Source organism: Lissotriton helveticus, chromosome 6 (genome assembly GCF_964261635.1).
Source record: "Lissotriton helveticus chromosome 6, aLisHel1.1, whole genome shotgun sequence".
In the NCBI taxonomy this organism is placed as follows: Eukaryota; Metazoa; Chordata; class Amphibia; order Caudata; family Salamandridae; genus Lissotriton; species Lissotriton helveticus.
Window position 1 is genome coordinate 36,720,802 of NC_136067.1, and position 15,029 is coordinate 36,735,830.

At 48.1% G+C, this 15,029-nt stretch overlaps 1 protein-coding gene across 2 annotated transcripts in view; it reads right to left on the minus strand.

Annotated features, from left to right (window-relative positions):
- The window catches only part of DAAM2 (dishevelled associated activator of morphogenesis 2), a 648,121-nt gene that overhangs the window by 144,761 nt on the left and 488,331 nt on the right, over positions 1 to 15,029 (minus strand). For both annotated transcript variants that reach the window (XM_078647328.1, XM_078647329.1), the window contains one exon: positions 9,858 to 9,967. In XM_078647328.1, the coding sequence (XP_078503454.1) occupies positions 9,858 to 9,967 (110 nt within the window). The remainder of the gene's footprint in view (positions 1 to 9,857; positions 9,968 to 15,029) is intronic.

The window sequence follows — 15,029 nt, forward strand, 5'->3', positions numbered from 1 at the left end:
TCCCTGGGTGTCTGATAGAATATTGAGGTCTGACTTTCCCCGGGTGTCTGATAGAATATTGAGGTCTGACTTTCCCTGGGTGTCTGATAGAATATTGAGGTCTGACTTTCCCCGGGTGTCTGATAGAATATTGAGGTCTGACTTTCCCCGGGAGTCTGATACAATATTGAGGTCTGACTTCCCCCGGGTGTCTGATAGAATATTGAGGTCTGACTTTCCCTGGGTGTCTGATAGAATATTGAGGTCTGACTTTCCCCGGGTGTCTGATAGAATATTGAGGTCTGACTTTCCCCGGGTGTCTTATAGAATATTGAGGTCTGACTTTCCCTGGGTGTCTGATAGAATATTGAGGTCTGACTTTCCCCGGGTGTCTTATAGAATATTGAGGTCTGACTTTCCCTGGGTGTCTGATAGAATATTGAGGTCTGACTTTCCCCGGGTGTCTGATAGAATATTGAGGTCTGACTTTCCCCGGGTGTCTTATAGAATATTGAGGTCTGACTTTCCCTGGGTGTCTGATAGAATATTGAGGTCTGACTTTCCCCGGGTGTCTTATAGAATATTGAGGTCTGACTTTCCCTGGGTGTCTGATAGAATATTGAGGTCTGACTTTCCCCGGGTGTCTGATAGAATATTGAGGTCTGACTTTCCCTGGGTGTCTGATAGAATATTGAGGTCTGACTTTCCCCGGGTGTCTGATAGAATATTGAGGTCTGACTTTCCCCGGGTGTCTGATAGAATATTGAGGTCTGACTTTCCCTGGGTGTCTGATAGAATATTGAGGTCTGATTCTCCCCGAATGTCTGATAGAATATTGAGGTCTGACTTTCCCCTGGGTGTCTGATAGTATATTGCGGTCTGACTTTCCCCGGGTGTCTGATAGAATATTGAGGTCTGACTTTCCCTGGGTGTCTGATAGAGTGTCTGATAGAATATTGAGGTCTGACTTTCCCTGGGTGTCTGATAGAATATTGAGGTCTGACTTTCCCCGGGTGTCTGATAGAATATTGAGGTCTGACTTTCCCCGGGTGTCTGATAGAATATTGAGGTCTGACTTTCCCCGGGTGTCTTATAGAATATTGAGGTCTGACTTTCCCCGGGTGTCTGATAGAATAATGATGTCTGACTTTCCCCGAGTGTCTGATAGAATATTGAGGTCTGACTTTCCCCGAGTGTCTGATAGAATATTGAGGTCTGACTTTCCCCGGATGTCTGATAGAATCTTGAGGTCTGACTTTCCCCGGATGTCTGATAGAATATTGAGGTCTGACTTTCCCCGGGTTTCTGATAGAATATTGAGGTCTGACTTTCCCCGGGTGTCTGATAGAATATTGAGGTCTGACTTTCCCTGGGTGTCTGATAGAATATTGAGGTCTGATTCTCCCTGGATGTCTGATAGAATATTGAGGTCTGACTTTCCCCGGGTGTCTGATAGAATATTGAGGTCTGACTTTCCCTGGGTGTCTGATAGAATATTGAGGTCTGACTTTCCCCGGTGTCTGATAGAATATTGAGGTCTGACTTTCCCTGGGTGTCTGATAGAATATTGAGGTCTGACTTTCCCTGGGTGTCTGATAGAATATTGAGGTCTGACTTTCCCCGGATGTCTGATAGAATATTGAGGTCTGACTTTCCCCGGGTGTCTGATAGAATATTGAGGTCTGACTTTCCCCGAATGTCTGATAGAATATTGAGGTCTGACTTTCCCCGGGTGTCTGATAGAATATTGAGGTCTGACTTTCCCCGGGTGTCTGATAGAATATTGAGGTCCGACTTTCCCCGGGTGTTTGATAGAATATTGAGGTCTGACTTTCTCCGGGTGTCTGGTAGAATATTGAGGTCTGACTTTTCCCTGGAAGTCTGATAGAATATTGAGGTCTGACTTTCCCCGGGTGTCTGATAGAATATTGAGGTCTGACTTTCCCCGAGTGTCTGATAGAATATTGAGGTCTGACTTTCCCCGGGTGTCTAATAGAATATTGAGGTCTGACTTTCCCCGGGTGTCTGATAGAATATTGAGGTCTGACTTTCCCCGGGTGTCTGATAGAATATTGAGGTCTGACTTTCCCCGAGTGTCTGATAGAATATTGAGGTCTGACTTTCCCCGGGTGTCTGATAGAATATTGAGGTCTGACTTTCCCCGGGTGTCTGATAGAATATTGAGGTCTGACTTTCCCTGGGTGTCTGATACAATATTGAGGTCTGACTTTCCCCGGGTGTCTGATAGAATATTGACGTCTGACTTTCCCCGGGTGTCTGATAGAATATTGAGGTCTGACTTTCCCTGGGCGTCTGATAGAATATTGAGGTCTGACTTTCCCCGGGTGTCTTATAGAATATTGACGTCTGACTTTCCCTGGGCGTCTGATAGAATATTGAGGTCTGACTTTCCCCGGGTGTCTGATAGAATATTGAGGTCTGACTTTCCCTGGGTGTCTGATAGAATATTGAGGTCTGACTTTCCCCGGGTGTCTTATAGAATATTGAGGTCTGACTTTCCCTGGGTGTCTGAAAGAATATTGAGGTCTGACTTTCCCCGGGTGTCTTATAGAATATTGAGGTCTGACTTTCCCCGAATGTCTGATAGAATATTGAGGTCTGACTTTCCCCGAGTGTCTGATAGAATATTGAGGTCTGACTTTCCCTGGGTGTCTGATAGAATATTGAGGTCTGACTTTCCCCGGGTGTCTGATAGAATATTGAGGTCTGACTTTCCCTGGGTGTCTGATAGAATATTGAGGTCTGACTTTCCCCGGGTGTCTGATAGAATATTGAGGTCTGACTTTCCCCGGGTGTCTGATAGAATATTGAGGTCTGACTTTCCCTGGGTGTCTGATAGAATATTGAGGTCTGATTCTCCCCGAATGTCTGATAGAATATTGAGGTCTGACTTTCCCCTGGGTGTCTGATAGTATATTGCGGTCTGACTTTCCCCGGGTGTCTGATAGAATATTGAGGTCTGACTTTCCCTGGGTGTCTGATAGAGTGTCTGATAGAATATTGAGGTCTGACTTTCCCCGGGTGTCTTATAGAATATTGAGGTCTGACTTTCCCTGGGTGTCTGATAGAATATTGAGGTCTGACTTTCCCTGGGTGTCTGATAGAGTGTCTGATAGTATATTGCGGTCTGACTTTCCCCGGGTGTCTGATAGAATATTGAGGTCTGACTTTCCCTGGGTGTCTGATAGAATATTGAGGTCTGACTTTCCCCGGGTGTCTTATAGAATATTGAGGTCTGACTTTCCCTGGGTGTCTGATAGAATATTGAGGTCTGACTTTCCCCGGGTGTTTTATAGAATATTGAGGTCTGACTTTCCCTGGGCGTCTGATAGAATATTGAGGTCTGACTTTCCCCGGGTGTCTGATAGAATATTGAGGTCTGACTTTCCCTGGGTGTCTGATAGAATATTGAGGTCTGACTTTACCCGGGTGTCTGATAGAATATTGAGGTCTGACTTTCCCTGGGTGTCTGATAGAATATTGAGGTCTGACTTTCCCCGGGTGTCTGATAGAATATTGAGGTCTGACTTTACCCGGGTGTCTGATAGAATATTGAGGTCTGACTTTCCCTGGGTGTCTGATAGAATATTGAGGTCTGACTTTCCCCGGGTGTCTGATAGAATATTGAGGTCTGACTTTACCCGGGTGTCTGATAGAATATTGAGGTCTGACTTTCCCTGGGTGTCTGATAGAATATTGAGGTCTGATTCTCCCCGAATGTCTGATAGAATATTGAGGTCTGACTTTCCCCTGGGTGTCTGATAGTATATTGCGGTCTGACTTTCCCCGGGTGTCTGATAGAATATTGAGGTCTGACTTTCCCTGGGTGTCTGATAGAGTGTCTGATAGAATATTGAGGTCTGACTTTCCCCGGGTGTCTGATAGAATATTGAGGTCTGACTTTCCCCGGGTGTCTGATAGAATATTGAGGTCTGACTTTCCCTGGGTGTCTGATAGAATATTGAGGTCTGACTTTCCCCGGGTGTCTGATAGAATATTGAGGTCTGACTTTCCCCGGGTGTCTGATAGAATATTGAGGTCTGACTTTCCCCGGGTGTCTGATAGAATATTGAGGTCTGACTTTCCCCGGGTGTCTGATAGAATATTGAGGTCTGACTTTCCCCAAGTGTCTGATAGAATATTGAATGCAACAATATTGTGAGGACAGAATATCGTGTCAAAATAACTAGGACCAAAATATAGAGATGTTAAGAGCAAATAGATAAGTATAGATTTACTATTCTTAACTCCTCGTCCACGTACCTTGACTTCATATATATCATCAAGGTAAGCAGATGTGGAATTCAGTATAATATAACTTTGCTTTTCCATACACACTATCCTTCACAATTTTTTTGCCCTCGATATTCTTGACACAATATTTTGTCCACACTATATTTTTCCTCAGTATTTTCTCCACACGCCCTTCCCCCAGTTCTATGAGTCAACACTCCTATGTGAAGTACTATGTCCGGTAAGGTAACGTCAGGTGATGACGTCACACATCAAGGTGTGAGCTCAGCTCATCTTTGGAACCCCAAAGCAAATGGAATAAGAGCAGCTGGTATCTGTGAGCATCTTAGAGGAGGGTGGAGCCGCATCCTGAGTGCCCAGCAGAGGTGTACAAAGACAGCCAGAGGTGTGCAACGATAGCCAGAGGTGTGCGACGACAGCCAGATGTGTACAAAGACAGCCAGAGGTGTGCGACGACAGCCAGATGTGTGCAGTGACAGCCAGAGGTGTGCACTGACAGCCAGAGGTGTGCAACGACAGCCAGAGGTGTGCAGTGACAGCCAGAGGTGTGCACTGACAGCCAGAGGTGTGCAATGACAGCCGGAGGTGTGTAACGACAGCCAGAGGTGTGTAACGACAGCCAGAGGTGTGCAGTGACAGCCAGAGGTGTGCACTGACAGCCAGAGGTGTACAAAGACAGCCAGAGGTGTGCAATGACAGCCGGAGGTGTGTAACAACAGCCAGAGGTGTGTAACGACAGCCAGAGGTGTGCAACGATAGCCAGAGGTGTGCAACGACAGCCAGAGGTGTGCAGTGACAGCCAGAGGTGTGCACTGACAGCCAGAGGTGTGCAATGACAGCCAGAGGTGTGCAATAACAGCCAGAGGTGTGCAACGACAGCCGGAGGTGTGCAACGACAGCCAGAGGTGTGCAGTGACAGCCAGAGGTGTGCACTGACAGCCAGAGGTGTGCAATGACAGCCGGAGGTGTGTAACGACAGCCAGAGGTGTGTAACGACAGCCAGAGGTGTGCAGTGACAGCCAGAGGTGTGCACTGACAGCCAGAGGTGTGCAATGACAGCCGGAGGTGTGTAACGACAGCCAGAGGTGTGCAGTGACAGCCAGAGGTGTGCACTGACAGCCAGAGGTGTACAAAGACAGCCAGAGGTGTGCAATGACAGCCAGAGGTGTGCAGTGACAGCCAGAGGTGTGCACTGACAGCCAGAGGTGTACAAAGACAGCCAGAGGTGTGCAATGACAGCCGGAGGTGTGTAACAACAGCCAGAGGTGTGTAACGACAGCCAGAGGTGTGCAACGATAGCCAGAGGTGTGTAACGACAGCCAGAGGTGTGCAGTGACAGCCAGAGGTGTGCACTGACAGCCAGAGGTGTACAAAGACAGCCAGAGGTGTGCAATGACAGCCGGAGGTGTGTAACAACAGCCAGAGGTGTGTAACGACAGCCAGAGGTGTGCAACGATAGCCAGAGGTGTGCAACGACAGCCAGAGGTGTGCAGTGACAGCCAGAGGTGTGCACTGACAGCCAGAGGTGTGCAATGACAGCCAGAGGTGTGCAATAACAGCCAGAGGTGTGCAACGACAGCCAGAGGTGTGCACTGACAGCCAGAGGTGTGCAACGACAGCCAGAGGTGTGCAGTGACAGCCAGAGGTGTGCACTGACAGCCAGAGGTGTGCAATGACAGCCGGAGGTGTGTAACGACAGCCAGAGGTGTGTAACGACAGCCAGAGGTGTGCAGTGACAGCCAGAGGTGTGCACTGACAGCCAGAGGTGTACAAAGACAGCCAGAGGTGTGCAATGACAGCCGGAGGTGTGTAACAACAGCCAGAGGTGTGTAACGACAGCCAGAGGTGTGCAACGATAGCCAGAGGTGTGCAACGACAGCCAGAGGTGTGCAGTGACAGCCAGAGGTGTGCACTGACAGCCAGAGGTGTGCAATGACAGCCAGAGGTGTGCAATAACAGCCAGAGGTGTGCAACGACAGCCGGAGGTGTGTAACGACAGCCAGAGGTGTGCAACAACAGCCAGAGGTGTGCAGTGACAGCCAGAGGTGTGCACTGACAGCCAGAGGTGTGCAATGACAGCCAGAGGTGTGCAATAACAGCCAGAGGTGTGCAACGACAGCCGGAGGTGTGTAACGACAGCCAGAGGTGTGCAATGACAGCAAGAGGTGTGTAACAACAACCAGAGGTGTGCAACGACAGCCAGATGTGTACAAAGACAGCCAGATGTGTACAAAGACAGCCAGAGGTGTGTAGCGACAGCCAGAGGTGTGTAGCGACAGCCAGAGGTGTGTAACAACAACCAGAGGTGTGCAACGACAGCCAGATGTGTACAAAGACAGCCAGATGTGTACAAAGACAGCCAGAGGTGTGTAACGACAGCCAGAGGTGTGCAATGACAGCCAGATGTGCGTTACCTATTTCTGGTTCACACTGACCAGGCCATGAGTTGCACAGAGCGAATCTGTGATTTAGTAGTCATAGAAGGGAGCACTTGAATAAGCACGTTTGCATTGGGGCGGGGGTGGGTGGGTGGTCATGGGGTGGCTCTTTATGTATCAATTATCTATACTAATCTAATAAAGAGAGAGCCCAAACCTGTGAGGCGGGTAATCTCAGGAACCACAGCAGCAATCACAACACCCAATACAGCGTTGTTGCAGGAGAAGGACATAGGCTATGCAGACAACCACCATATACATTTACAAGGTAAAAGAACCGTGCCAGCAAAGTAGTCCCTTGTGGGCGTGTCTGCGTTGTGCTGTGGGCGTGTGCTGGGGGCGTGACAAACGCTGGGGGCGTGTGTTACGTTCCGCCCTTCATGCCATGTCTCATATTGTGTGCTAATCCCACCCTGCTCCCTTTAAATACCCCTGCACCCCATAATCATAACCCAACCTTACTCCATAAAATACCCCAACACCCTTAAACACTAACCCATCTTAACCCTATAAATATACCTGTACCCCAAAACCCAAACCTATCCCTAAACCCTAAAAATACCCCTGTACCCCAAAACCCAAACCTATCCCTAAACCCTAAAAATACCCCTGTACCCCAAAACCCAAACCTAGCCCTGAACCCTAAAAATACCCCATAACCCCAAAACCCAAACCTACCCCTGAACCCTAAAAATACCCCTGTACCCCAAAACCCAAGCCTAGCCCTGAACCCTAAAAATAACCCTGTACCCCAAAACCCAAACCTACCCCTGAACCCTAAAAGTACCCCTGTACCCCAAAACCCAAACCTAGCCCTGAACCCTAAAAATAACCATGTGCCCCAAAACTCAAACCTACCCCATAACCCTAAAATACCCCTGTACCCCAAAACCCAAACCTAGCCCTGAACCCTAAAAATACCCCTGTACCTCAAAACCCAAACCTAGCCCTGAACCCTTAAAATACCCCTGTACCCCAAAACCCAAACCTAGCCCTGAACCCTAAAAATAACCCTGTACCCCAAAACCCAAACCTAGCCCTGAACCCTAAAAATACCCCATACCCCCAAAACCCAAACCTAGCCCTGAACCCTAAAAATAACCATGTACCCCAAAACCCAAACCTACCCCTGAACCCTAAAATACCCCTGTACCCCAAAACCCAAACCTAGCCCTGAACCCTACAAATACCCCTGTACCTCAAAACCCAAACCTAGCCCTGAACCCTTAAAATACCCCTGTATCCCAAAACCCAAACCTACCCCTGAACCCTAAAAATGCCCCTGTACCCCATAACCCAAAACTATATCTGAACCCTTAAAATACCCAAACACCCCAAAACATATACCTCAGTACCCCAAAACATATACCCCTATACCCATACTTACCTTATCCAAACATTAAAAAAACATGCTTTTACCATTCATGCATTTATGGATGCGTGGTAAAAGCATATAAAATGTAATGCCATGCGTTATAATGCATTGCGGTGTCATGGTACTTTCGTAATGAAAGTATGCGGAGTGATGGTATGCGGAAAGAAAGTTGCGGAATAATGGGTGTTTACCCTCCCCCGGTAAGTACATTGGTGGCACGGCGGCCCACATCTCCAGCAACATACTCATATTTTTTCACCACCTGTTTGAAAAATGCACAGGTGTCTCTCATTGATGGCCAGCACCGACATACACTTTTAGACACACCTCCCACCACAAGTTTTAGAATTGCGAACTTTAGAGCTGGGGAGCTACGTTCGAATCTCGGCATCAGCTCAACATCCTGTGATTCCAGGCAAATCGCTTTGTCTCCCCGTGCCTACCACAAATGAATGTGTTCTTCTGTAATGTAAATTGTGCTCATGCCATGTTGTCGAGTTTGTGCTATATAATATTGCAAGGAAAAATAAAGTAGGGAAACTCGAGTTCACACACTACTGAACGCGCACTCTTAAGTGCATCAGCAGTGCACTGTGAATCGGAGCATTTCACAGGCCTGTCACAGATAAGAAATGCTATCAAAACAAAATCCTAAAAAAGAATATACTACGGGCCGGCAGCAATTCATACCCGGACAACGTCGGGACGGGCTGCTAGTATATTGATAAAACTAAGGATTGAGAAATACCAGAAGATACTGTGACATACAAGTTCAGCTTATACCCATACTAGCAGCCCGTCCGGTAGGTTTCGGTTTTGGGATACAGGGGTATTTTAAGGGTTCAGGGCTAGGTTTGGGTTTTGAGGTACAGGGGTATTTTTAGGGTTCAGGGCTAGGTTTGGGTTTTGGGGTACAGGGGTATTTTAGGGTTCAGGGGTATTTTGGGGTTTTGGGTTACAGGGCTATTTTTAGGGTTCAGGGGTAGGTTTGGGTTATGGTGTACAGGGGTATTTTTAGGGTTCAGGGGTAGGTTTGGGTTTTGGGGTACAGGGGTACTTTTAGGGTTCAGGGGTAGGTTTGGGATTTGAGGTACAGGGGTTCAGGGCTAGGTTTGGGTTTTGGGGTACAGGGGTATTTTTAGGGTTTAGGGATAGGTTTGGGTTTTGGGGTACAGGGGTATTTTTAGGGTTTAGGGATAGGTTTGGGTTTTGGGGTACAGGGGTATTTTTAGGGTTTAGGATAGGTTTGGGTTTTGGGGTACAGGGTATATTTATAGCGTTAAGATGGGTTAGTGTTTAAGGGTGTTGGGGTATTTTATGGAGTAAGGTTGGGTTATGATTATGGGGTGCAGGGGTATTTAAAGGGAGCAGGGTGGGATTAGCACACGATATGAGACATGGCATGAAGGGCGGAACGTACCACACGCCCCCAGCGTTTGTCACGCCCCCAGCACACGCCCACAGCACAATGCAGACACGCCCACAAGGGACTACTTTGCTGGCACAGTTCTTTTACCTTTTAAATGTATACGGTGGGCGTCTGCATAGCCTATGTCCTTCTGCTGCAACAACGCTGTATTGGGTGTTGTGATTGGTGCTGTGGTTCCTGAGATTACCCGCCTCAAAGGTTTGGGCTCTCTCTTTATTAGATTAGTATAGATAGAGATGCAAATGTGGATTGTGATACATGCTGGGGTAGCCATGCACTATACAAGCTCTGCTAACATAACATAACATAACATAACATAACATGTGTGCTGCCGCTGCGGGGTTGTAAGAGCGACACTTACTTGGAGAGCAGGATGACACAGTTTTGCGCTCTGCGTCCGTCGATCACAGACAGCTCCTTCACCTTCCGCGTGGACAGATAGAGGTCCTCCGTGGAGCCCATCATCTCCTTCTGTAATGAAACACAAGATGAAAGGGTTCAAGAGGGACAGCGTGCTCGATACAGGGTCACAACACCAAGCAAGCAAATCTGTGCGAAGCATGCACCTTCTCTGGAGCCCCCATGCTAGGGAACCAGACTTCAGGATATCACCTCTGGAGCCGCCTCATACGAGAGAACCAGACTTCAGGATATCACCTCTGGAGCCGCCTCATACGAGAGAACCAGACTTCAGGATATCACCTCTGGAGCCACCTCATACGAGAGAACCAGACTTCAGGATATCACCTCTGGAGCCGCCTCATACGAGAGAACCAGACTTCAGGATATCACCTCTGGAGCCGCCTCATACGAGAGAACCAGACTTCAGGATATCACCTCTGGAGCCGCCTCATACGAGAGAACCAGACTTCAGGATATCACCTCTGGAGCCGCCTCATACGAGAGAACCAGACTTCAGGATATCACCTCTGGAGCCGCCTCATACGAGAGAACCAGACTTTAGGATATCACCTCTGGAGCCGCCTCATACGAGAGAACCAGACTTCAGGATATCACCTCTGGAGCCGCCTCATACGAGAGAACCAGACTTCAGGATATCACCTCTGGAGCCGCCTCATACGAGAGAACCAGACTTTAGGATATCACCTCTGGAGCCGCCTCATACGAGAGAACCAGACTTTAGGATATCACCTCTGGAGCCGCCTCATACGAGAGAACCAGACTTCAGGATATCACCTCTGGAGCCGCCTCATACGAGAGAACCAGACTTCAGGATATCACCTCTGGAGCCACCTCATACGAGAGAACCAGACTTCAGGATATCACCTCTGGAGCCACCTCATACGAGAGAACCAGACTTCAGGATATCACCTCTGGAGCCACCTCATACGAGAGAACCAGACTTCAGGATATCACCTCTGGAGCCACCTCATACGAGAGAACCAGACTTCAGGATATCACCTCTGGAGCCACCTCATACGAGAGAACCAGACTTCAGGATATCACCTCTGGAGCCACCTCATACGAGAGAACCAGACTTCAGGATATCACCTCAGAATACGCCCCACGCTAGAGAACCAGACTTCAGGACATCACCGCCAGATATACCTATGCTACAGAACCAGACTTCAGGACATCACCTCATGATAATTTGGAAACAAGTATTGGAAAGTTAAGGCATCACGACAGCACCTGGTTTATGACAGGAAGCCATGCCCCTGCCATGAAGGATGAGCGAGGGCATTTTCGCCTAGGTCAGCACAATATCTAGGACTGGCCCTGGCAGCAGTAAAAGCTGCTCTTTCTTTTTAATGTTAATATTAGTATTATTAGCCACTTGTGTTGTGCAAATCGTTTACAAGTGGTAGGTGTGCAGATGTGTATTTGTGCATGTGCCCCTCGTTTCTGTCACGTGGAAGCGGTGCCTACTTCCGTGTTGTCGCAGGGACAGGGACTGGACATCAGCCTCAGAAGCAGACCACATAGTTTCATAGTGCACAGTGAAAGATGAAAGTGCCTGGAAGCGGATCCAGAAGATGCGAGTGTAGGTGTGCTGGCTGCAGATAAGATTGAGTCGGCAGGGGTGTGATCCACACGGAGAGTACGCAATGCACGGGTATGTGAGCTGGAACTGAAGACCCCAGGCTGGACAGGGAAAGTGGCTGATAACGAGCTCTTGGAGCTTCTCCCGTATTGATCCAGACCCAACGGCGAAAAAAAAGAGAATCTGAAGATGGCGACCAAAGGTGGGAGCCTCAGGAGGAAGCACGTCAATGTCACAGAGGGACACCAAATGGTGGTATGTCGACACCCACCGGCCAAGAATTTAAAAAAAAGGGAGAAATATTACAATTCCAGACCCAACCACTAGATGGCGGAATAATGCACCGCATAGTGAATCCAGAAAAGATTCACACTGCAAAACCCCTTTCTACTGCAGAGCCCTGCACCTTGAGATGTAGAGATGTGTTCATCCTCTACATCTAGCAGCTAGGTCTGCCACAAAGAGGAGGGTCTCTGGTGCCCAAGCTTCCATGGCAGCGTCTGCAACAGATAGCAAGGTGGACCACCACAGCACCATTCGATGAAGATACACTACATCAGAGTCATACTTTACGCATTGCTACTGCTGTAGCTAGACATTCTTGTGAAATAATCAAGTCGGTAAATGTTCTCCTTAAATGTTGTGATCAGGTGGCTGGGCTTGGGCCCACTTGAGTGCCTCACTGAACTACTCCTCACTTATGATGAAAATGTTGGACTTCTACAAGTTTATTGTAGATGACACTGAGCAGTCAGACAGCGGCCAGAGTCAGTCCGAAGCAGACATTAACCACAGATCGCTTTCGTCAAAATAGGTGCTTTACACACGCAGCACCAAATTAAGGCAACAGGAGGTAGCCATCTTAGAGCACCACAACAATGGGCGCCAGAGGGCAACAAAATGGTGGATAAATCGCCCTGATGCTTGGAGAGGCTGAAGGCCAAAACTAAAAAAGCTCTGTAAACCCATGTATGGGAAAAGATCAGACCTTGTCATCGTCAACGCCCCGTTGCCATGTCCAGACTGAGACAAGAATGTGAGCGATGAAAACCTTTGCCCACTGGTTAATCAATGCTAGCTGCACAAACGTACATTTACTCTTCGACCAATGACCGCCTGGTTCGCGAAAGGAACTTGACTTGCCCAGCACCAAATTAAGGCAACGGGAGATAGCCATCTTAGAGCACCACAACAATGGGCGCCAGAGGGCAACAAAATGGTGGATAAATCGCCCTGATGCTTGGAGAGGCTGAAGGCCAAAACTAAAAAAGCTCTGTAAACCCATGTATGGGAAAAGATCAGACCTAGTCATCGACAACGCCCCGCTTCCAACTCCAGACTGAGACAAAAATGTGAGCGATGAAAACCTCTGCCCACTGGTTAATCAATGCTAGCTGCACAAACGTACATTTACTCTTCGACCAATGACCGCCTGGTTCGCGAAAGGAACGCTGCGCGATCTGATACATCTTTATGGACCATCAACACTCTGCAGACGGCCAAAACTCTTCAGCTGGAAGTGGGAGTGGGGGAAACAAAGGACTTGAGGTCACTGCTTTTAAGGTTTTATTTTTACAGCCAAGCACATAATGTGCTCCTTAAGGAATTTTCCCATCGGCCAACACGGCTTCCTGTGAAGTCTTATTGCGGTTTCCGTCGCATTAGCCTAAGTGAAGGGTCTTTATTAGGTTGGGAGAGGAATCAAATCCCAATAGTCTTTGTAGAGATGTAAGTGGTCAGGAGTGAAGCTAGTTGAGCGGCATTCATCAGGAGGCAACACACCGCTGTAGAAGGGGTAAGTAGAAGGAGTAGCAGTGAAGGGAACGCTTCAAGAGCACGCAAAAAGTGGGGGGAAGTTGTGGACTAACAATGTATCACCTTTTGTGTGTATTTTGAAGCCTTTAAGGAAGGTCACACTATTCTGCTGCATTATATCTGGAAGTATCTGCAGAGGCATAAAGTGTGAATACTACCATCTAATAATAATAACTGAGTTTATAGAGCGCCTGGTTACACTAGGCTAGTGTGTCCCCATGCTGCACTACGGCTAAACCAGAGCACTACAGCAGAAGTAATTCATCCCACCCCCCGCTACCTAGCCCAGGCCTATTCTTTGTGAAAGAGGTAAGTTTTCAGCTCTTTGTGGAGCGACAGCTCTGACGTCTCCAGGGGGAGTCTCGGAGGCAGTTTGTTCCAGTGTTGGGCTGCCAGAACACGAAAGGAGCACCCTCCCATCCTCGCTTTACTGAATTTTGGAACCTTAACCTGTCCTGTCCAGCTAGATCTCAGTTGCCGGGTTGGGTTGTATAGGGTAAGTACGTTGTGGAGATAGATGGGCCCTTTCCCCTGTGTTATACGGTGACTGACACACAAGGCTTTGAACAACACCCGTTCCCTAATCGGGAGCCAGTGTAGCGATTCCAACGCCCTATTCGAGGAGGCTCTCTTGGGCAGCATTAGAACCAGGCGTGCCGCCACATTCTGTATACGTTGCAGCCTTTGAATGCACTTAGCATTTGCTCCCAGATAAAAGACATTCCCATAGTCCAGCCTCGATGTTATTAAGGCACGGACCATAATTTTCCTTGCTGTCGTTGGCAGTAGGTCCAGTGTCTTCCTGAGACCCCTCACAATACCAAAGCATGTGCCTGCCACCCTTCTTGTGTGTTGCTCAAATGAGATCTTAGTATCGAGCCATACCCCCAGATTCCTAACTTGCTCGCTAGGTGAGGGTTGCGGGCCCAGCTCTTGAGGCCACCACGCCGATGTCCACACCAAAGGAGCCTTCCCAACAATCAGCACCTCAGTTTTATTTCCATTCAGTTTGAGGCAATTGTTTGCCATCCAAACCGCCAATTCCTGCATACAATTACTGAAATTACTGGCTGCCTCCTTCTCCGGTTGTGTCAAAGCCACTACCAGCTGAGTCAAGTGTCGTCTGCGTAGGACACGACTTCCACCCCAAATGTATCCGTGATCTCCGCCAAAGGTGCTACATAAAGGTTCAAAAGAGTTGGGCTGAGACTGGACCCTTGTGGCACCCCCGGTTTCAGGCTGATGTCATTAGACCGATAAAGGTGACGGATATCCAAAATATAAATCCCAGAGGATATAATGGGATTTATATTTCGGTGGATGGGATATCCATCACTGTTGTGACAGAGTAACCCGTCAGTCGAGATCTAAATAAGACCCTTTATTTCTGATTCCCTGAAGGTCTTGATTCCCATCAAAGACAGATCCCACGTGGACAAATTGGAATCAGGAAGCGAGTTAACATGGAATCTAACCTTAAAGGGCTTTGACGTCCCACGACGGTGGCCCACTACGTGTTCATACTGCATTATTAAATGTCACCTCGTGTTTATGCAAGGACGGGCACGAGGAGAAGAACAGGAGCCATTCCAAGAAGGTAAGGCTTGGTTTCCATCTGGTAGATAGCTAATCAATTAAACTGCTGAGTGAGGGAAATACTCCACTGATTATTTACAGAGACCTTCCACCTTAAGAGTGTCATTCCAAGGTCCA